The 23,876-nt window shown below is 46.8% G+C and overlaps 1 protein-coding gene across 3 annotated transcripts; it reads right to left on the bottom strand.

Annotated features, from left to right (window-relative positions):
* Positions 1-14,806: 14,806 nt before the first annotated feature.
* Positions 14,807-19,186, bottom strand: Amer2 (APC membrane recruitment protein 2). Of its 3 annotated transcripts, XM_076545134.1 has the most exons (3): positions 17,998-18,161; positions 16,731-17,732; positions 14,807-16,352 (listed from the first exon to the last, which is right to left on the bottom strand). In XM_076545134.1, exons 2-3 carry the CDS (start codon positions 17,491-17,493, stop codon positions 15,484-15,486), a joined length of 1,632 nt encoding a protein of 543 aa, XP_076401249.1. In that variant the 5' UTR covers positions 17,494-17,732; positions 17,998-18,161; the 3' UTR covers positions 14,807-15,483. The 3 variants fall into 3 exon arrangements, with proteins under 3 accessions (XP_076401249.1, XP_042140898.1, XP_042140900.1); XM_042284964.2 differs by lacking the exon at positions 17,998-18,161 and adding an exon at positions 19,111-19,186 and having other exon boundaries at positions 14,807-17,732; XM_042284966.2 differs by having other exon boundaries at positions 14,807-17,732; positions 17,998-18,164.
* Positions 19,187-23,876: the final 4,690 nt, after the last annotated feature.

The following is a 23,876-nucleotide window of genomic DNA, read 5'->3' as shown; positions in this document are numbered from 1 at the left end:
GCAGGTCTGTGTCCATCATCGTCACCACACACACTTTGCCACATCGTTCTAAGTGCTATGACAACAGGGCCTTTTCAGTTCCATTATAATTTTATAATAGGCCACTGTCATGTAGTTGGTCTTTTTTTTTTAAATTTTTTAAAAAGTAATTGTGATGTGGTCTGTGGATGGGCATGTGGTTTAGCAAGTGGCATTGCATGTTCTTTAAATTGTGTCGTGTAATTTAGGAAGAACAGATACCAGACAGGCATTGTGGCTAACACCCATAACCCTAGCACTTGGAAGGCGAGGTAAGAGGATTGTGGTGAGTTTGAGATCAGCCTGGACTATAAAATGACACTGTCTCAAAACAAAGAAAATCTCAAAATGAAGAGCAAAATAGGAAGTTCCCAGGAAGACTTTAATGTGGCCTACCTATAAAGTTTGAGGAGAAAACATGCTCACACAAGTGGGTGATAAGATACTGAAAACCACTTTGCAAACCTTTCAAACATTTATAACAGTTGAAATTAGGTTTAAAGACTCGAGCAGCTCTGCTCTCTCCTTCTTCGTGGCGGTTCTTATGATGAGGGCAAATGGGTTTTGAATTCAGTTGGATGCTTTGATGCTGAGCTTTTACAGTGGAGACTCTTTGCTCTGCATTTCTCAGATGTTTCAGAGTACCAGCCCACACACCAGCAGAGTGTGGTGCAGAGTGTGGTCCATACACATGAAGTCAGAGACTCAGGTGAGGCCCCCTTATCTCCACCTCAATGCAGGCTGCAAAGACCCTCTTCCTTAGATGTTTCCCACACAGACTCCACCACCAGCCCCACCTCCCTGCTCCCTGTCCTGGCTTGAGGCAGAAGAAGGTTTTCAAGTGCTGTGTCACCCTGCTTGCCCTTCCCAGCCCTATAAGCCACCCCTGCAGGAAGTTCCAGGTGCTTCCTTCCCAGTCCTGCAGGTAGACCCAGTGTGGGAGGTCAGCTCCCACTTTTTTTCCAGAGTACTCTTAAGGAGAGAGGGATAAGAAATATTTGGATAGGGCTGGAGAGATGGCTCAGAGGTTAAGAGCACTGGCTGTTCTTTCAGAGGTCCTGAGTTCAATTCCCAGCAACCACATGATGGCTCACAGCCATCTACAATGAGATCTGCAGGCCAAACACTCACTGTATACATCATAAATAAATAAATGTTTTTTAAAAAAAGAAATATTTGGATAGAAAGATAGTATGCAGAAGACAAAAACACAGCATAGCTTCTGGAGGGCCTGGATCAATATCCACCAGCCCCTTCCTTTCGTCTCTTCAAAAGGGCCTTTTATAGGAATGCCAAGGGGCGGGGCCAAAGACCTACCCTAGCACAGCCAAGTGCAGACCCTTCCAAACACCTGGTTAAGCCATCCCCTAATGCAGCCCTGCTGGGTAAAGCAAGCTCAGATCTCACTAGGAAACCTCTGTGAGTCCCCACAATCCAGGTGCTCCCTTCACAGGTCTGCAGGCAGACCCAGGTGCTCCCTTCCCAGCACTGCAGTCAGATCTAGGTGCTCCCTTCCCAGCCCTGCAGGTAGATCCAGGTGCTCCCTTCCCAGCCCTGCAGGCAGATCCAGGTGCTCCCTTCCCAGCCCTGCAGGCAGATCCAGGTGCTCCCTTCCCAGCCCTGCAGGCAGACTCAGGGGCTCCCTTCCCAGCCCTGCAGGCAGATCCAGGTGCTCCCTTCCCAGCCCTGCAGGCAGATCCAGGTGCTCCCTTCCCAGCCCTGCAGGCAGACTCAGGGGCTCCCTTCCCAGCCCTGCAGATAGATCTAGGTGCTCCCTTCCCAGACACGCAGGCAGATCCAGGTGCTCCCTTCCCAGACAGGCAGGCAGATCCAGGTGCTCCCTTCCCAGGCCTGAAGGAAGTTCCCAGGCATGGCTGAGGAACTGACATAAAGACAAATAGGAGTCCAGTCCCAATATCCCCCAAAGGCATTCCTCCCAGTGACCACATGTCTTCCCACCATGTCCTACCTATTAGAGGATCCACCACCTAGCCGTGGCATCATGGCTGGGGCCCATACCTAACACAAGGGCCTTTGGGAGACACTGAACTCAATCTGCATCAATTCTTTCCTTCCCTGGCGTTTGTAGGTCAAAAGGTCAAGCTGATGACATTTGGCTCAAAGCTCCACCCTTCCTGGCATAACCAGCTTTATCCTAAATCGTTACTCGTGAACTCAGTGTGGCCTCAGGGCACACCAGCAAGCAGGCAGATGCTCCTGAGAAGTTCCAAAAGCTTTCAGGTTCTCTCTCAGAAAGCAGACACAAAGACCAGACTTTATTCTGCCCGAATCCCTAAGAGAGTATCAGTTTATAACCATAAGATAAAAAGGCTGATAAAGCTGTAATGGTAATATGAAACAAAATGATCAATTAAAACGTACCAGCCCCTAAGCTGGGAGCACACAGACCTTTCGTCATGATTTAAAGATCTACAGGCTGGCAAATGCCACTATCAGAAGGCCAGTTTTTTTCTTGAACCAAACACTGGGCTTGTTCTTGCTGGCCAATAGGACTATAAACCCACTATAGAAAAGCAGAAATCCCCTTGGGTCCCATAGAAAGGCACATAAAGGTGGGCATGGTCAACACATTGGGCCTCCGGCACATCTGAGAGGCTGAGAGAGCAAGGTGTGACACCAGGGCCAGAGCAGGAGCTGGGAGCTGCTTACAAACACGTCGCCATCTGGGAAAGGGCACAAGACTTGGGACTGTGAGAAACTGGGCTCTTCTGGGAAATACTGGGGTACCAGCAGCTGACAGAGAAAGGTGACAAGGTGGTCACTGTAAGCTTGCCTGCCACGTTGGGAAGGCAAGGTGTCCAGCATGCAGACCGTTTGCTTGCAAGTGAGACGCATGTAAAATAACCACGTGTATGCTCTTGTGTCTTCCTGTGTCCTGACAAGTGTGCAACGCTATATGAGAAGTAGATCACAATTTTCCTGAAGATCTGAAGGAACTAAATTTAAGCTGTTCCAAACGTCTGACCACTTAGTATGTATAAATAACTATCTTTCCCTACAGAAACTTTGACTCTCCAGATACTGAAGAATATTCCAGTCAAACAAATGGAGCTAGGAAAATAGTTCAGTCAGCAATGGGCTGGCCTTAGAAACACGAGGACTTCAGTTCAATCCCACATTTTCAAAAGAAGAGCCCACATTTAAAATGCATTTCTTCAGGAACCCACATTTAAGACAGAGGAAATGAAAAGAAAGGCTAGACATGGGGGCACACACTTGTAATCCCGGTGCTGGGAAGGTGGAGACGGGCAGACGCTGGGGCTTGCTGGCCAGCCATTCTGGCCTGCTTGGCAATCTCTTGGCCAGTGAGATACCTATCTCAAAACAAACGAAAAGGAAGACAGCGTACAAGGAGTGACACCCCAGTTGTCCTCTAGGCTGCATGTATACTTCCACATACATGTGCATTCACACATACAAACACGTACACACACACACACACACACACACACATGCACGCACGCACGCACGCACGCACACACGCACGCACGCACGCACACGCTGTTTTGAAGAAATGCATCCTTCTAAGTCACCCATTTCACAATTCTGTCTTCGGAATCGGGTGACTCTTTTAATCAATGGTATCCTACAATTCTAATTGACAGTATTTTTCCTTCCTTTATGCTGAAGAATGGCATAGCATTTCAGATTCAGATGAAATGGAAGCAACCGCTGTTTTAAAGTTGTTGTGAGGCAAAGCATTTCAACATTACAGCGACTTACTGTCCTGAGAGCGTGCTGCTGTGGGAGCACAGGGAGAGGGAGGCAGCCAAGGGAGCTGCTGAGGGGAAAAAGAGCGGCCTCCCGGCAGTGACCACCGCTTAAACCCACCACAGTTCCCCTCCTGTCTCTTTAAACGGCGAGTTCTAGCAGGGTTTCTAAAATGGAAAGCCATCTTTACATTTCTGGAGTTAAGCCCAACCTGGCTATGGTCCAGTGTTAGCTTTACAAACAAGTTCCATTTTTTTCTTTTCCTTTTAAATCTTGTGTGTGTGTGTGTGTGTGTGTGTGTGTGTGTGTGTGTGAGAGAGAGAGAGAGAGAGAGAGAGAGAGAGAGAGAGAGAGAGAGAGAGAGAGAGAAGGGGCGCATACTCCTGCCACAGCGACACAGGTTGGGTGTCAGCCCTTACTTCCCTGTAGAGATTCTCATTGTTTATACTAGTCTGTGTAAGGTAACTGGCTCTCTGGCCTCCAGGCATTCCCCAGTCTCCGCCTCCCACTTCACCACAGGAGCATGGGGATTACAGACATGTCCAGCTTTATGTGTACGTGTGTACAAGTGTGCACATTTAGATTTTTTTATCCACGCTTATTTTTAAAACCATTTCCATAACTATGACCGATTCCCATTATTCTTTATCTCCCCACAACCATCTCATTCTGATTTTTATATCTTTCCCTCTTTTTCTTTAAAAAAAATTTTTTTTTTCCAAGACTGATTCACATATGAACTCACAGAGACTGTGGCAGCATGCGCAGGGTCTGCATGGGTCTTAGAAGTGAGAGTCGCAGTGGACACAAGCCCCCATCCCTAGCCCAGAAGCTCTCTCCAACTGACTGGCATTTGCAAGTGAAAAACTAGTTTTCTCCAATGGCTTCTCACTGGGCATATTACCCACACTAGGAGTGGGTCCTATGTCCTGCAGCAAATGGCCAGCACAAAAAAAAACCTCAATGGTAGTTTTGCAGAGTTTTTCTCTCCTCTGATTTATTTGATCATTTTTGTTTTGTTTCACTGGCCTTTTGCTTGTATAGTATGGTCTCTAAGTGTGTTTTTTATGGATTTTGTTTTGTGTTGTGTGTTTCTTGTTTCTCTCTCTCTCTCTCTCTCTCTCTCTCTCTCTCTCTCTCTCTTTGGTTCTTTTCGAGACAGGGTTTTTCTGTGTTGCTTTGTGTCTTTTCCTGGAACTTGCTTTGTAGCCCAGGCTGGCCTTGAACTCACAGAGATCCACCTGCCTCTGCCTCCCAAGTGCTGGGATTAAAGTCATGTGCCACCACCACCCGGCTTCTTTGTCCCTTTTTATTTTTTTTTCTTTGCCTGTTTGTTTTCTAAAGAGAGAGAGAAAGAGAGAAAGGGTGTGGAGGATCTGGGAGGAGTTGAGGGAGGGCAAAGAGTGATCAGAATATATTATATAATGAATTATTTTCAATTAAAAATAATTTATGGTAAAATTTCTTTTCAAAGATTGATTTATTCTTATTTTATGGGTGTTTTGCCTTCATGTATGTCTGTGTACCATGAGCATGCTTGTGTCTTCAGAACCAGAAGAGGGTGTCAGATTTTCTAGAATTGGAGTTACAGACTGCAATGAGCTGCCATGTGGGTGCTAGGTATTGAGTTCGGGTCCTTTAGAAGTCAGTGCTCTTAACCAGTGAGATGTCTTTCGAGACACTCTCTTTTCTTAGTCAGTGTTGTTAGATGTTTTACAAAAGAACTAGTTTTTGTCATAGTTGACTACTTTAAAGTAGCTCTGCTTTGTTTTATTATTTTCAGACATTATAACAGTACTTCTTTAAAACTTTCATTCATTTTAATGTATGTCTATGTGTGTATGCTTGAATGTATGTACAGCACATGCATGCAGGTGCCCACCAAGTTCTGAAGAGGGTATTGGTTCTCCCAGAGCTTGAGTTAAAGGCAGTTGTGAGTTGCCTGGTGTGGATGCTGGGAACTGAACCCAGGTCTTCTGCAACAGCATCAAGAGTTTCTAACCACTGAGCCATCTCTTGGTTCCCTCCACTGTACTTCTTACTTATATACCTGCAAGTATACTCTGTTATTCTTTTTCTAGCTGGTCTACCAGGCTGTCCTTGAACTCTGGTAATCCTCCTGTCTCAGCATCCTGAGTGCCAGGATGACAAATGTGAGTTAATAGGCCCAGACTGAATCTGTCTTCTGCATGCTCTGACATGTTGTGACATATTACTTTAACTACATAAAGGTGTGTTGCATTTGTTTATGCTGCACGTGTTTAACTATGTAAAGATGTGTTGGTGTTTTACCTTGCCTGCCTAAGGTACCTGATTGGTCTAATAAAAAGTTGAACGACCAATAGTTAGGCAGTAGAGAAATATGCGGGACTGGTGGGCAGAGAGAGTAAATAGGAGGAATCTAGGCTCCAGAGAGGAGAGAAGAGAATGAGGGAGAAAGAGAGGGAGATTTTCCCTCTTTTTTCCCAGCTGGCCAGACATGGAAGAAGCAGGAAAAGCAGAACATACAGAATGAGAGAAAGGTAGAAAGCCCCAAGGCAAAAATGTAGATGAAGAGAAACAGGTTAAATTAAGTTATAAGAGCTAGTGGGCCAGGCCTAAGATAAGGCCGAACATTTGTAATTGATGATAAGTCTCTGTGTCTTGAGTTGGGAGCTGGTTGGTGGTCCAGGAAAGCTTGCTACACTAAGCTTGAAAGTCTGGTCTTAGCTCTAGATTCCTCACTGCCTTATTGAAGGGACATGCCTTCCAAATTACTTCTAGGAAAAAGATGAGAATGGAAGACAATGGGCGGAGAGGAAAGGGAGGGCCTGAAGGAAGATAAGGGATGTTTGCAAACCTGCCATCCACCATTATTGCTCTCCTGTTGTATATTTACTGTGACTAATCATTCTCCTTTGAAATGATTTCTGAGTTATGTTCTGCAGATAAACATTAACTTTTCTTGTCATTTAAGAAAATTGTGCCTGGTAGTGGTGGTGGTGGTGGCGGCGGCGGCGGCGGCGGCGGCGGTGGCGGCGGCGGCGGCGGCGGCGGCGGCGGCGGCGCTCGCCTTTAATCCCAGCACTTGGGAGGCAGAGCCAGGTGGATCTCTGTGAGTTCGAGGCCAACCTGGTCTACAGAGCAAGATCCAGGACAGGCACCAAAGCTACAGAGAAACCTTGTCTCAAAAAAAAAAAAAAAAAAGGAAAAAAGAAAATTATAAGCATCCATGGTACAAACAAGCCCATTTTAAAGGAGGTATACTTCAAAACATACATGGCCTCCCATTCTTATTTTTCAAACACAAAACGCTACAACTTCATTTTCTTCACACAGCTTCTGTGAACTTGAGTCTGTAATATACAGGAACGGAAAATCTGCCACCAAACACAAAGTACACAGAAAACAACTCTGGAAAGACACCTGTGACCTTATTTTGACTCTTCCCTAAGAGCCACACAGATTAGCTGGTCTCACAGGGGATTACAGGCAGGGAGAGTTCCCCAGCAAAGGGTTGGGGAATCAGGACAGGATAACAAGCATGTTTTCAAAAGGCAGCTGCCAGAAGCAATCAATTTTCAGTTGTTTACAAAGTGTGGGAAGAAACTGGGGTCTCCCATTTTGGTGTTTACACTGCAGTCACACATACAGATCACACATTACACACTCACACGCACAAAGCACACACCTCACATATGTGAATCACACATCACCACACATATTACAGGCATATCACACACACACACACACACACACACACACACAGATACATCAAAGACATACACACACATGCACACATCACACACACCTCTCACTCACATGCCCTCATGTGTGCGCACGCACACGCATGCACGCGCTCACACACACACATTCCTTGCTGTCATTAGTATACGTCCCCAAAATTTAAAGTCTAGGGGGGAAAAAAACTGATCCAGGAAAAATAACAGCCAACAGAATTTGCTTTAACTGCAAAGGAGCAACAGAATTTATTGACGGAATTTAAACACAGCAGTTAAAATGGCAACATTGTATTTTCAGTGTAAGATGAATGAAAGCAGAGAGCCGGTTAGTCCATCCTGTTTACATTTGTTAAAAGAGTGGCTATCAAAACCAGCAACATGCACAATAGTACATATGCACAAAATGGAATTATATCAACAAATATACAAAATATTCAAAATAAAAATATTTACAGGTTTAAAAATATAAACATTGATTCATCTATCCCATTAGATCATCGGAGTAGTGAAGGATAAAGGACCCTACTGGTGTTTAGAACCCTTCTTGGAAGTAGGTTTGGAAAGCATAGAGTTCTTTCTAGGAGACTAATTTTCTGATGTTTTTCAGAGGATTAACATTCTATTATAAAAATAATATATATAAACCTACCAATTACCAGCGATTTTTCTCCTGTGCACAAAAGTGATGCAGCCAAGCCCTGTCCTCAGAGGCTCTCCCGCCAGGAGGTTCTGCTTGGGCTTCCGTAGCCATTGCTGCCAAACGGCCTGCACTTCCTTCTACCACACTGGGAGGCTGCCTGGGAATCAGGGGCCTGCTGGGCCACTGAGGACGAGTGAAAACCACAGGGCTTTATCGTCAGAGTCACTTTTCACTGATATTCTCCTTAAATCCACCACTAGCCATCAGATCAGCCCTGCTGAGTTTACTCTGGAAGCAATGGAAATGCTCGGTTGTTCTTTACTAGGCAGTGAAGAGCATTCATTAATTCCACCTGGCTACCGCAGGCGGCACAGCAGCACAGGTACCAGCGCTGTGCACATTGAACACAGGGATGGTGCTGTGTTTACCCTCCACGCCCCTGTGCTACTGGACCACATGTGTTCTAGCATTTCTACTTTGCTTTGTTAAATGACTCAGATTTGAAGATGTCTGGGAAAAGCTGGATGCATCTCAAAGAACCAGGCACCACGACTGCATCTATAGGTCTCATATAGGTCAGAGAGTTAATTATTAAATACACCTCCTGACTCCTCCTAGCTTACCATGCAACAGGGTAAGAAGGGCCAGCATTGATTCTCCCACCATGTCCCGTGACGCTGAATCACGGGGAAAGCAGACCAAAGGTAGGTAGCATGTATATGAGTAAAATAATCTTGTTAGTTGTGATATTGATGCAATTTCAAACTGATTTTCCCTACATACTGAGATAGGCATCTCTCTGGGATCAGAGATAAAGGAAACAAGGTCAAAGCCTAATGGATTCCCCACTGAAATTGCTTTTCTGGCTGTGTTATTCGCAAAACAGAGATAAGAGTTTATAGCCCATAAGTACAATCTAAATAAATAGGGGCTATGACCCCCAATTTTAACTGACCTAGATAGGAAAAAGCTTGCTTGTCCCTGAATCAACCTTTTAGACTTGTTAACATAGATTTTTATGAAGGCCATCAATGGCTATTTAAAAACCAAGTTCAGTTTTAATTGAAAGAATCATTTAAATAACAACTGCCATCATAAAAATGGAGTTTGATCCATCAGTTTCTCACTTAAAATGAGTAATTCAAAAGGTGTGTGATGGCCAAAAAAAGTCTCCAATTAAAGCCTGGGCTGTGGGATCAGTTTCAAATGCTGTCCCTGTTAACTCAAAATGTGACTCAAGCCTCAAGAATCTTTAAACTTCTCAAGAATCAGTTTCTTCTTCCAGAAAATGGAGCCCAGAGAAGCCTTACATGGTTCTTGTGAGCTATCAAGATAATGGCGTAAAACAAAGTAGAGAGTCCCATTTCTGACACTCCAGGAAACCCAGCCTATGGAAGTCAGTAGAATTAACCACAAAATGACAAGATATGCTAGGTAAATGCCACTTGAGTGAATTAATGAATCAGAAAATGTAGATCAAGATTCCAGGGCCACTGAGGAAACAGGATGGATAGCTTGTGATCACAGGTACTTGCATCTGGAATTCAGAGCTGGACCAGGGCAAAGGATAACTCAGCTGCTCCCCGTTTAAGAAGACAGCAGACAACTAGTTGATGGTGGAGAAACTGGGCTCTTGGGTACTGATGTTAGGGGTGTAAGATGATGCATCTGCTGTGGGAAACACAGCGCGAGGAAAGGTCCTCAAAGGCTTAAAAATAAAATTACTGTGTGGCCCAGCAATTCCACTTAGGGGTATTGATCTGAAAGGCTTGAGAGGTCAGGATCTTGAAAAGCTATGTCCATCCTCATGTACACTGGGGCATTATCCACAGTACTCAAGACATAGTATCATGTTTGCCGACAGGTGACTAAAAACGTAAAATGCAGTAGACATGCAGCACGATGGGATCGGCATCCAGAAAGGGAGAGCGCCTAACATATGACAAGGTGGACATTGTACCTGGGAGACGCTATGCTCGGTGAAATAAGCAAGTCACAAAAGCCCAAAACCTACCAGATCCCACTGCTCTGAGGTATTTAAAACAGTCCAGCTCCTAGAATCAAACAACAGAGTGGTGGTTATCAGGGCTGGAGAAGGGGGCATGGCTGATCAGTGAGCAATAAAATATCCATGACTCCAGTATGCACAAGTTCCAGAGGTCTGCTCTAAGCCGTGTGCCTATAGCCCTTGTGTGCTGTATTGCACATGTAAAAACTGGAGAGGGCAGACTTCATGCGGGATGTTCTTACTACAATAAAAATAACACAGAATACTCAAAACAAGGCTAGTCTAGGCTTAAGGTAGGAGAGTGAAGAAGCGTGCCCGGAATGGCCAAAATCCTATCAGGGAAGAAGTGTTGCCATGACAACAGAAGAGACTTCTGTCGGTACTTTTCATGTTAATCCCTGGAAGGAGAGGGTGCGCCAAAGAGAAGGAAGCCAATTGTTTGCCTGTGGGACCACAGAGGAACAGGGGGCTGCAGGTTCCCTCGTGTGTGACCCAAAGCACCAATGTCTTAGACACGGAGCCAACCTCATCAGCTTGGATGTGAGTCGGCTTTTCCTGTTAGACACAAAGGGAGGTCAATGACTCCAGCAGCTCTGAGTTCTGGTGTTACCAGGACACTAAACAGTTGCAGCCCTGCCCAAGAGACTCGGGGGGAGGGGGAGAGGGGGGTGCCTACAATGAAAGGGTCAGAAAGAACAAAAAGTCTCAAGTAAAGTCCTATCGGGGAGACAGTGTCACCCCATGTGGCTGTTAAGAAAGTGGAGTTACTGGCACACAGAAGAGTTGAGCAAGCGCTGGCCACTGTCAGAAGTTCTAGAAGCATCTGTGGGACTTGGTTTACCACCACTCTGCGCCAACATACAAGCTATAAGCAATACGCACAAATACGAAACAGGCAGAGGGGAGATGAGTCAAATGAAAGTGTTTGAAAGAATATTGGAAAAAAAAGATCCGATAACAGCACAGCGACACGGAAGCCTCCAACTGGATTTTCACAGTTAAGTATTAGATATAGTACTATCCTGGAAATATGCATTGCGTTGGGTTCAAGTCAATATCATAAAAGCTGCTGTCCATCAGCTGGAGGACTTGTGACACTTTAACCTTCCCTGATTTCCGCTCAAGGAAGAACTCCTCTCCCTAGTTCAATTCCAAACCACCTTTTGAAGGCTCATCTGTCTGCAGGGGGAGCAATCCCTTTCTTTCTAAGTGGCTATCATTGCCACAAACTGCTTCCTTCAAACCATCTCCAGAGTGGGAGGCGCAGAGAAGCACTCTAGAACTGACAGCCACTGGAAGGCTGGAGAGCAGAGGCAGGTGACACAGCCAGTGACCACTCCGAGCACACACTAAGCACCCTGAGGTGCTCCTAAGCAGTCCTCTTCTGCCACACAAGGGACACGCTGCTAAGACCTTATTGACCCCTCACTGGCTCGTGTTTTTTTTTTTTTTTTTTTTTGCATAGTGAATCAAAATTTCCAAGGCTGAGCTTACACGAATAATTGAGTCCTTTCTTGGTGGGCTGAGAAAGGATAAGACCAAGGTTAGCTGAGGTGTTTGGATCCTTATGCAGAGCCTTCTAACTGGCCATCCTGGAGACAAGGAGAGGCGACGGGAAAACTCTTGTGTTAATATTTTTTAGCACTCGGGAGGGAAGCAGAGTGTAGGTGACTGACTGGCTTATGTCTCAGCCCAGAGAGCCAAGTTCGCACATTTTCAGTGCAAGGAAGACATTTACAAAGAGCAACGAGGGAGCAAAACTTGCTAACATGGTCCAGAAGACCAGCAACAACATGGAGAATGTTGTATTCTCACTATCCAGGGCAGGAGGTAACTATGATGAAAACAAAGGGAGATAAAACCACAAGAGCCAACCTCTTCAGATAATGCTCTTAGTAAAGACCTTCCCCCAGATAGATCAGAGAAAGAGTGAAAAGTGCAAACTCTTAGAAAGTTTGGTCAAAGAAACCTTAACACCTGATATAGGCTTTGACCTTGACAATTGAGTCAGCATAGGGTACTTGGCATATTAATTTCAATGAATGAAAAAGAACTGAGATGAGTGAGTAAGCCCTCTAAGCCGGGCAAGACGTCGTCTGCACAGATTAAACACTGAATGTATATTTGCATGTCAATAGGGCAGATAAGTTTTGTGCAAAAATGAATCTCAGAGGAGTCCTGATGATCTGTATTGCATTGTTGTTATGTGAAATCATAAAAATGTATTTCCTCTTGTGATTATTTGAAATGCTGAAGTAAATGAAATGTCTCCCACTCCATGATGGAGGAGAATAAGAGCCGCCACTGCCAGCAGAACCAAGGCAGGACTAAATGAGTAGTGTGTGTGTGTGTGTGTGTGTGTGTGTGTGTGTGTGTGTGTGTGTGTGTGTGTGTTGTAGATATTAAAGACAGGCTGTCTTTGTTCAGAGCCATTAAACTGACAAATTCCTGCCCAACAGTTGACTTAGCTGTTTGTTCTCTCCTCTCAGGCAGCTCTTTACCCAAAGGGTGTCAATCCGATGGGCCTTAGAACCGCACATACCAAGAAATCATCACTTGCTCATGTCTGACCTTTCTCTAAGAGTCAGCAAAGAAGCCTGTCCAGTTCTCAGAAGACTGTGAGATAACACACTCATAAACAGTTGCATGAAAATCTAGGAATTTCTTGCAAACACAAGCAAGACAAAGTAACCCTTGGCACAAGAAAGCAACTCTGATCCCTTTTCTGTGTTTGGAGAAGGCTGACCACTGTCCTAACTGCTAACAGCTAAGGGCATTCAGTCCACTGCCAAGTGCCAAGTCCTTGACTGGACTGGCACGGGTGCTGTTCTTAAATGTGCAGCATAAAAGAGAAAAATCAGGGTGGGGGGAAGTGTGGTAAAAAGAATTTTATAAATAAAACACTTTAAGTCTTTTGTAACTGGTTAATTGCCAGGAGGAAATTAAGGTAACTAGTGCTAAAATATTCCTTCACTTATAAAGCGAGGATGGCATAGTGGGTGATTGCAGAAATAAACCTCCAAGCTGGGAAGGCTTGAAGGAGGGGCTTCTGGTGCGTCAGCAACCACCTGCCATTACTCTGACACTGTCTGAACCCAGTCTTCATATGCTACCTTCCCTACACAGCTGCACAAGTGCAAACAAAACCCAGCCATGGAGTCCTGCAAAGGTAAATAGGATCTTTGCAGGGAAAAGCACAAGGAAAAAGTGCCTTTGTTTTCCTGCTAGAAGTAAAATGCATGTCCTCTCCGGTTCTAGGGGAAAACAAATGCATTTTTGGGTCTAAATATTTCTATCAATATTAATCAGATTTAAAATCTTTTCTCAAGGGCAGAAGTGATTTTCAAAATATTGCCAAATCCCAACTATTTTGAGATGTCTTCTGTTAATTTTTATCCAGATGAATTCCTGAGCATGTATGAGATGCTTGTATAGTATCTGATTAAAAAGTCCAGAATGCTTAGGGTGATGAGTACGTGGAGGGTCTCATCTCTAGATATAAGGAAATTAAAAATTAAAGCATTGCTTTGCGATAACATCAAGGACCTGAGACAATACAGTAAAAGTCGGTAATCTAAGAGATACAGCAGACCTCTGCCCCCTCTTCTAAGGGAATTGCTACAAATTGGAAATGGGAATATGTTCCTTTATGCCTTATCAAGTTTCCCTTGATGCCCACTTATTTTTGCTTCCTTCACACTATTAAAATAAATTTTCATATATTTAGCTTCTTTTTTTTCTTTTACAAAATATAACTAAAATCTTAAAACACAAAATAGCAAACCATTTCTTAATCATCTCTCTAGAACTCAAATTACACTGTGCTCATATCGTTCACACACATGCAGGGCCACTGGGATATGTGCCATCCTCCCGATGTGCCACAGCACCCCTGGCAGAAGCTCTAGCCCTTTGAGTTAACTGCACCTCCAGAGGACATCAGTTTTTAGTCAGCAGACACTGACAGCATTCGAGGAACCCCTTCACTGCATTGTTCGAACTGCCAAGGCATCAGAGTTTCAGCTAAAATATTAGAGAGCAAATATCGAATCAAACCATTTCTCAAAAGTAATTTAGTAGAATGTTTACACACTTAGGTTTGCCAGTGTCACATGAAGAATACACCTGTTCAGGCATAGGTTTACATAGCAAAAGTAAAATGAGTCGCTTTAAACTTGTATTTTTCTATTATTTCTTGATATGTTCACTTTGGACTTCCTAACCTTGGGGAAATGGTTGGATTCAACATTTTTATAAACAAGGTAAAATCTCTGGTTTGGGCTAAGAAATGGACTCTTAACCAAGGCCAGGCAGATCATTGTTCAAGGGCATTGGATATATATATATATATATATATATATATATATATATATATATATATGCAAAGAACCCTCATAAATCGAAAGCATCCCTGCCCCAGGTTACAGTGCATAAAGAACCACAATGGTTTGTCATCATATCCAACTATAAGACCAGACTCTAAATTCTATATCATTGACGGGTTGTAAAATGTTAACCGTGAGACAAACTGTTAAAATATGCATTATCTACATGTAAGAAGGTTGACGTTTACAAATGACAAAATACTGTGTAACTAGCATTTAGTGAGATCTTTCCCTGATCCTAATTTTTGCCCCAAGAGGGAGGAGTAGACCCAAAAAATACACAAACAAAACAAAAACCACATAAACTAATCATGAGCCTTTTATTTCTCCTCAAACAAATGATCTGAACCAGCCAAACTAAAACCTTTCTGTTTTTGTAGAGATAGATCTTTACCTATTTGTATGTCTGGCAACTGGACGTTGGGGCGGGGGGATTCTGCCAGCCAGTAGTCCCTCTTCTCATCACATAGCTATTTGGATCTTTAAGCTTTGCAGGTGTTTCCCACACAGTGATAAGCAAAGGGTCTTTGTTTTGTTTTGTTTTGTTTTTTCCTGGAAAGAGAGGCAAGAATTCTGTTGTTAGTGATTCCTCAAGGCCCTCTTGATTCTAGAACAGCCCGATATCCTGGCGTGATATATTTGTTAGATTTGGTTAAATTTTATTTTCTGCAAAAGCAAGGGAAGGCGACTTCTGATCCATGAATTAAAGAAAAGAAGAAGAAACCCAGATTTTTTTAAAAGTTAAAAGAAAAAAAAAGTGCTAGAAAAGAATTCCCAGGAACTTATCTGAACTCCAGGTGTAACATCCCCCTTCCAGGGTGCCCTGTCCCTGTCTCCAACAAAGACTTCTAGGCCATATGGAGAAGGGTGGGTCCTAAATGGTTTGCTTTGGGGAAAGCAAACTTCCTTCAGTGGTTTCCAGGGGAAAGTTGTATTCCTTAACTCACGGAACATCCATCCTCCTTGGCCTTGGAGACCTCACAACTTTTTGGCACTGTCATGGCATGCTGCTGCCCTGATAGTGGTCCCAGCCAAACCCCGGTTGCTGACCCTGCGGACCAGCACTTTGGAAACGGGGATTTTTGTTCTGGGCATCTCACTCCTGGCTGGTTGCTGGTGCACCACAGGATGGCTGGATGGGAGGTTGGAGAGATGCTTGATGCTAATGGGGATTTTAGAGTCCTTCAGCAAGCTGCCTGGTGTTCTCAGCGGACAGGTGATGGTGCTTGGAGACACGGGCTTGAGCCGGGACAAGCAGGGTGGGTCCTCTGTGGCAGGAAGGGCAGCTGGGCTTCCTTCGGGTTCAGTGTCGAGATCATAGAGAGCATCGCCACTGTCGCTATCCCTGGGGATGACTGCCTTCTTACTGCTGCTGGCGCTATCTTCTTCTGGACCAGGAGTGGTGGAGTCCCAGTAGCCCTCGTCGCTGTTAGGGACACCTTCTTGATGCTCCTTCTCCGGGTGCTTTGGCTCGTCCTTCTGCTGAGCCTCAACGGGGATCCTGTGGAGCCTCCTGCGCTTGACAGAGGACACGTCCTTGACTACTTCCCCACACCGGGCATCATTGGAGGTCTCAGGGGCCAGTTTGGTGTCCGAAGCAGTGGCAGCCTTCGCTGCGCCCTCTTGGGGCCCTTGTCCTTGGTCCTCAGTCTGGGACAACATGTCCCAGAATTCCGGGAGATAGGTGTCGTCCACCTCATCCGGGCTGGCCATCTCCTCCCCTCCTCCTTGGTAGGCCACCACGCTGGTGTTCTTTTTAGAGAGCACTGCCTTGCCTGGCCCGGGGGCATGCTTGTCACAGCTGGGGCCTGCCTCTTCTTCTGGGTCTGCAATAATATCTCCACAGCCTGTAAGAGAGTCAAAGCTTTTCAGTGAAGTCACGTCAGAAAACATCAAACAAATACGATCTGCCGACGGGTCTGAGGGTGGATCAACAGAGGAAGGGTCAGGGACGGCAGACGCCCGGCCGCTGCCACCTTCGGAGTCGACAAGGGGGACGGTCTTTATCGGAACGTCACCTGTCCTGGACGCATCCTCGGCCGCCTGGACCTCGCCGGCTCCCGACTCGAGGGCTGCCCCGGGCTTCTCCGCGCGCCAATGCCCCTCGGCGTCCTCTCCCCGGGCGCTCTGGTCGCCAGGGCCGGCGGGGCTCGCGGCCTCGAGGCAGGTCCGCGCCGGGGCGCGCTCGGCGGACGCGGGCGCCTGCTCTCCCCCTTCGGGCTCACCTGCTGCGTGTCGCGGGGCGTCCGGGCCCGGGCTGTCCGGGCGGCGCGCGGCTCGGGGCGGCTCCTCCTTGACGCACTCCAGGCTGGCGGTGAGCGAGCCGGGCAGGACTAGGCTGCCCGGGCCCGCCGCGCGCGCCGCCTTCTCCTCCTCCTCCTTGCCGCGCTTGTCCCTCCGGTGCCAGCGCATGCTGCTGAAGATCCCTTTCAGCCCCCTCTTTTGTTTGCCGCCAGCCTTGCTCGCCTCGGCAGGGTCCCCCTTGCCGGTCTCGGATCGCCCGTTCTTTTTCAGCAGGGAGAAGAAGCTGTGGGACTTGGCCACCGAGCTGCTGGCCAGAGAGCCCAGACCAGGCCCGGCGGCTTTGGGGGGCCCGGGGTTCGGCCGGGCCCCGCCGTGATCGCCCCCGCCGGGCGGCTCCTCCTTCTTGCTGCCCTCCAGCACCAGTACCTCCGCTAGTCCGTCGTGGGTCCTGCTTCTCACCATCCCCGTCGGCCCCGCGCTCTTCCCATCCCCTTTGTTTTTGACCCCAAAAATGCTGGGCATGGTCCCCCCAGATTTCCTCTTCTTGAATAACTTGAACGCAGCCTTATTGATCTTCCCCGACGGCGGCTCTGCGGCGGGCGTCTCCGCGGCGCACTCACAATGCGAGTCCATGTCTGCGGCGAGGGCCCCGGCCTGCTCCTGCCTCCTGCAGACCCCCGCGCGCGCGTCGCCGCGCTCGCTGACAGCCGCGCCGCCGCCGCCGCGGCTCCTGCCCGTCTCCATGGAAACCGAGCGGGATCAGCCGCTGTCGTCAGCCGCAGGCTCGCGCCAGGCCACTGTCACCCGCGTTCTAAATCAACCTGAGCGGCTCTCGGCTCTCGCTGCTGCTGCGCCGTGGCTGCTGCGACTGCGGCGGCCGAAGCGCACAGACCGGACTATCTCCCCTCCTGCCAAGGGCTTATATAATACCCTGGGCGCCACATAGGTTTTTGTGTAGCAAGAGCCCTCATCACAGACTCGAGCTGAAAGAAAGAGAAAAAAAAAATGAAATTCGCAATTATGGGCTTCGGATCCCAGTGCGTCGACTCTCACCCACCTCAGGTTCCTGCTCTAGCCTGGCATATCCTAGGAGCCCAATTTCAGACATCAACATATGCTCGCCCACGCCCCAAAAGAACAAGGCTGTTTCCTTTATCATCTGTCTCGGAATTCACGCAGCCTCCAGTCTCTCTCAGGTCCTTCACATAGGTCCTAACGTGTGGGCATCAAGCCCAGGAGGCACCATACCGATCCGTCCACGCCTGTGTCGGGTCCTGTGCTAAGTGTGTTTTGGGGTTGATGCTGCATTCGGATCATGTGGATCTGATTCCTGTTACAGAAGCAACAGCCATCAAAGAGCAATTTTAGCAGCTCTCAGCCACGAAAGGGCAGCAGTCCCCTGGGGCGGGGGTTCACTGGTCTTTGGGAAACCGTGAAGCTTTTACCCCACACTCCAGCGACATAGGGCTTAAGTCACAGAAGTCATTGTCCAGCCTACAACTGGTCACAACAGCCTGAGAAGACTGAGAACTTCCCTTGGAAAGCCCTGGTCCCTCTACAAGTGGGCCTTAGAGGCCTGGGTTCTGTCTTCCTCTTCCATTCAGGGGTATGATAAGTATGTCTGTCCCTGCTGTGACCACCCTGTCCCTGGCTATGAACACCCCATAAACCACTTGCCATCTTCCCCAATAGGACAGGAAAAAAACAGACAGGGGTCAGGGCCAAAGAAAACTCCATTCCTGAGAACAACCCAGTCTGGGGTACTTTCCTGTGTTCTATCTTTGAAGGTGACCAATAATATTGTAACTTTTCCTAATCAAGGGCTTATCAGCAAAATAGGGAAGGATTTGGAAAAATGTTATGTTTTATAATGTTTAATAACACTGTTCTTAAATATTGTTTGACTATATATACTATTTACATACGTATACAAACGCCAGTTTTTCCTGCTTCTCTTGTATTTATTTTCTGTGTTGCTTATATTAAGCAGACTCCATTGTTGGCCATGGCAGCTTCCATGGTTCATGTTTAGGCTGTGGAGTTCAGAGCAGTACATTGCCCTTATTCAATTTGATGAAAAATGCTGACAACTGAGATTGGGTTCAGTGGATCTCAGAGTTCGAACCCTGCCAGCTCTCTCCACTGATTAACAGGACTCTTCCTGAACAGACAGGGATATGAGACAGACTTTTCTCAATATCCCTTTTAAAAAAATTATTTTTCTTTTCAAAATATTTATTTCTTTTGTAGTGTGTTGGGGCACACATGTGCCACCGTGAAGGACAATTTGTGGAAGTTTTCATCTTCTACTATGGGGGTCCCAACAATCAGTTCGTCTGGCTTGGTGGAAAGAATCCTTACCTACTGAGTTATCTCTCTGGACCATTTCCTGAAATTCTAATTGACCATGTGACATGATGGAAGAGAGCCCCATATCCCTGCAAAAGACAGGGTATGAAGAACTATAAAGAGGAAGTCATTTGTTATTTCTCTGAAAGCTTTTGGAGGACAATTGGAAGTCTGTCTCAGTTCTTTAAACATATGCACGCACACACACACACACCATGCTGGCTAGATATGTGGGTTACTATATAAGTAACTGTGTCAGTCTGAAATTGCTTCAGACCACAATCGAGAAGAACAAGCAATCTAGAAAAAAATCACAGGTCTCTGAGCCTAAGAGTTGGAGTAGGTGGCCTGCTTAGCCAGTAGATCGCTGTCATCCTCTAAGACAGGCCAAATGTAACTCATCTACATAAGAATTCTTCAGTCCCCAGGGAGAAAACTGACCGAGGACACTGGGATTGCTATCATTCCTTTGGGACCTAGATGCTTAAGAGAAAGGGACAAAGCGGCCTTCAGTGTGGGGAAGGCGTCTGGGTGCCAAGTCATCACCTGTGGAGGAAGGAAGCAGGACACTTAGAGCCATCTGTTAGCCTGAAGCAGCCAACGGGCAAGGTGAACTCCAGACGGACTGAGGACTCCCCACTTCCTCTCCAGGTGGGAGAGAGCAGCTTACAAGGGATCCCATCAAAAGGACCACACAGGTTGGCCAGAGGGCAGGAGCAGCAGGATGACCTGAGGGTTAGGGCTAACGGCATGCTATTGAGTGGCCGAATGAAGGACCAGGGTTCGGAGCCAAGGCAAAGATGTCTACAGACCTGCAACTGCTCTTTGCTCTCCAGAGCTGAGATGGGCAAACACCAGGCCTGGTGGTGCAGGCCTGGGAACTCAGATACATGGAAGTCTGAGGCAGGAGGATTGAAAATTGAAGGCCTGACTGACTTGTAGAGAGGGGTCAAGATCAGCCTGGGCAATATAATGAGAACCTGTCTCAACATGAAAAGTAAAAAGAGGCTCAGGATATAACTAAGGGAGTTTCCTAGTTTGCACAAGGCCCTAAAATCAATCTATATCCCCACCAGCTCCACAAAGTGGGGCAAGAGACTATATTTGTACAAAACAGAAGCCTTTTTTTAAAGACAAGCAATAGATTTAAGATAATTTTACCAGAAGCACCCCAGTTGTTTTTTTAAGATTTTATGTATATATGTATGTATGTATGTGTATGTGTGTATGTGTGTGTATGTATGTGTATATGTATGTATTATAGTGTTCTGCCTGCATGTTTGCCTGCAAGCCAGAAGAGGGCACCAGATCTCATTATAGATGGTTGTAAGCCATCATGTGGTTGCTGGGAATTGAACTCAGAACTATTGGAAAAGCAGCCAGTGCTCTTAACCTCTGAGCCATCTCTCCAGCCCAACACCCCATTTTTTTTTTATTGTATCTCATCCTTTTACTTCATGGAGGTTCAATTTAGAGAGTGAAGTTGGAGAGAATAAACTGAGGGAAAATGTCCAGCAGTAAAGCTGCTCCAAAACATAAGGATCTCCACAAAGAGACCAGCAGCAGACTTCACTGGAAAACCGGTGTGAGCTTTGCTTTTGCAGGACAAGGGAGGATTATCATGGAGCTGGGACTTTCCTCTTTGGAGGAAGACACTCAGAACAAGAAAAAGGTTGAGAAAAAATATCCTTCGAAATATAGCATCATCATGGTCACCATCATTATTTCCTTGTGGAGGGTCTTCTACCCAGCTGACCCCCTGTCTCTGTCCTAAGCTTGCCAAATGGAATCTTCAGTCAGGTGAACTGCACAGAGCACCACATTCGAAGGGCTGGCTGAGGGTTCCCCTCCAAGTCCCTGTGTGGCTGTTGCTGGAGGACACTGCATGTAACAGCAGTTAGGAGGGAAGAGCTCACTGGCTCTGGATTCAACTGGCCTCAAGCCTTTAAAGTATTTAACCAAGGTGGTTTGGGAATGATTCCTGGATTAGAACCAGCACTTGCCACCTGAATACCAGTTGGCCAGTCTAGATCCCACCCCAAGTGGAAATGTCTAGCCTCTGATTTTGTCCATTCTTACCTATGATACGATACTTCCCCAAGGTGTGCTCTTGAAGTGGTCCTTCCGAGGAGGGTCAAAAGTCCAGCCAAAGTGTTTGTGAGGGACGGTTTTCAACAGTGTCCATATGCCCAAGACCAAGATGTCACCTGGGTCCAGTTTTGTACCTGAATCAAAGATATAAGTGACCCAGTACAAACAGAATGAGCACTTCTCTCCAATGCTAATGGGTGCCCTGTGGACACAGGCCCAGGCAGTGGCTGACAGGTCTAGCATTTCTAGCAGCAGCAGCAGCAGCAGCAGCAGCAGCAGCAGCAGCAGCAGCAGCAGCAGTCTGTTTCCAGGGGCTACTGTAACAGACTACCACGAGCCTGGAGGCTTAAAAAACACCAGGGATCTATCATCCTGCAGTTCTACAGGTCAGAAGTGCAAGATCAAGGTGGCAGTAGGGCCAGTTGTGACTGTGGGCCCCAGAAGCCACTCTGTCCTGTGCCTATACCCTGGCCCTGGGTATTGCTCAAGTCCTTGTTGCCTCTTGGCTTTAAAACATTTCATTCCACTCTCTGCCACCATTGCCACAGACCTTCTTTTCTCAGCATTATGCCAATTGTACTAAGGGTCTACCCTTTGGAGGTGCTGAGGTGGTGGTAACAGCATTTGCTGCACAAGCATGAAGACCTGGGTTTGAATGCCCAGTGTCTATGTAAAAAGTCAGGCATGATTGTAACCCCAGTGCTGCGAGACCCAAAGGATTCCTAGGGGTAGCCAGCTTCCAACCTAGCTCTAGTTTCAGCAAAAGATGCTGTATCTGAGGAATAAGGCAGAGAGTGAGATAGCACGACACCTAACATCCCACTCTGACCTCCATGGTCACATGCATGTATATGCACATAGACACACCCCATACACATTCCACCCTACCCTGATACTGTAAGTAAATTGCTTGCAACTCTGTGGGTTTGTTCCTGAGTTTCAGCACCAACAATGTAAGTAAATTTGTTGCAGCAACTCTGGGGAAAGGTGTCCTTACTACCTGGGGAGTCAGGCAACACCTTGAGCTGCTTAGTACAGCTCTGACAGCTGGAACTGCAAGGAGACAGTTCAGCCCTGGAGGGTAAGGTATCCTGGACACCTCTAGCTGCTCAGAACAGCTCTGTCCTGAAGGCCTCTGACAGCTGGAACTGCAAAGAAGCAGCCCAACCCTGGAAGGGAAATTTTTCTGACTTCTGGGGAAAGTCAGGCCTGGAACTGCTTCAGCAAAGAAGGATATCCTGACTATTCGGGAAATTCAGGATATACCTGGTGTGATGGGGGATGGTCTCCCCGCAGGATATAGCAATCCTGCTCCTCTCCTGGAGAGCCGCTACAGTTGAGCTTTGCTCAGCCCCCACTTAAGGGGGCTTCCTAGCAGAGCTCTGCTTCTCCAGCCTAAGATGTTGCTTCTTTTGCTTCACTTGGCCAAAGGGGAAACCCCTTCAGAAATGTAGCAATCTCCTCCAGCTCCGGAGAAAAGTGTTACTTATTAGCTCTCTGTCTGGCTCTATCTGAGGGACGTCTCAGCAAAGATCTGTTCATCTCCTCCTTGCTCTGCTGTTTCAGCTCTCTCTTGCTTTGTCCACTGAGGGACGTCTCAGCAAGGATCTTCTCCACGTCAGTGAATGAAGATCTTCTCACCTAAAACTCTTTCAAGAAAGAGGTGTATCTGGGAAGGAGGAGTCCAGGAGAGTAGCTACCTCTACCAGGGTGGAGAGAACAGCCCTTTTTTCTAACTGACCAGACAGGGCAGTTTACACAGGATGTCTTGGGGGTGGAGTCAACCAGGGGTTGACTTGGGGCCCAGGGTTCTACTGCCCTGCTCTGTGATTGGTTGGTTTCACAAGTCAGTTGGCCAGGGGCAGAGATGGCTCTGATCTGACTGAGCCAAACTGTGTTCTGCCCTGATCTGAGCCATCTTTCTCTAGTTCTGGGTCAGGATGGGTTTCTTTAGCCAGCCCCTTTTCCCTACAGATACAACCTCATCTTACCTTTTATCTTAGTTACATTTGCAAAGCTCTATTTTGCAATAAGGTTCCATTCCCAGATGCCAGTGGTTAGGACTTCTCCACGTCTTTTGAAGTATACAGTTTAACCCACAGCAAACGTTATTGCCTGTATTGCCTGTGGTGGTGGCCGCATCTACCCTTCCTTCTGTCCTTCAACACAGTCACTGAGTTCTTTGACACAGACATTGTTTTTGGTAAATTCACACTAAACATAGGCTACTCTGATATAAAGTTCCCCTGGAAGCTATCTGGGCTGTGGATAGCCTTTCTGGGGATATCAGCAAGGTGGAATCGCACCATAGTCAGCCCAGGTAAACAACAGAGAAAATGGTGATGACCAAGAAGAGCAGGTGCCTCTGTAGACTGTGAGACCCATAAGATGCCCCAGGACTATCCAGGAGAATTGTAAGTGGGTGTGAGAGACGTAGTAGGAAGAATAGAACAAAGGACATATTGATGGGAGCTTTGACAATTCTGTTCATGCACCTAAGCCTGAAAAAACACCTCACAGAATCTCCAGCAGTCTATTCTTCCCAAACATTTTTTGCTCTGTTTTGTCAGAGACATTCTCAGAAAAGATTCCATCTTAAAATGCAGGGTGGGATGGGGTCCTTTCAGCTGTCAGCTCCAAGGCGAGGCCAAAAGCAGAGCAAATGAGGTCAAATAGCAGAGGGTGTG

The sequence above is a fragment of the Peromyscus maniculatus genome, chromosome 9, assembly GCF_049852395.1.
Source record: "Peromyscus maniculatus bairdii isolate BWxNUB_F1_BW_parent chromosome 9, HU_Pman_BW_mat_3.1, whole genome shotgun sequence".
NCBI lineage: Eukaryota > Metazoa > Chordata > Mammalia > Rodentia > Cricetidae > Peromyscus > Peromyscus maniculatus.
This window is presented reverse-complemented; position numbering and strand designations above follow the sequence as displayed.

Coding starts and splice junctions, on each gene's coding strand:
- Amer2 (XM_042284964.2), bottom strand. CDS start 17,493: ATGGAGACGGGCAGGAGCCGCGGCGGCGGCGGCGCGGCTGTCAGCGAG.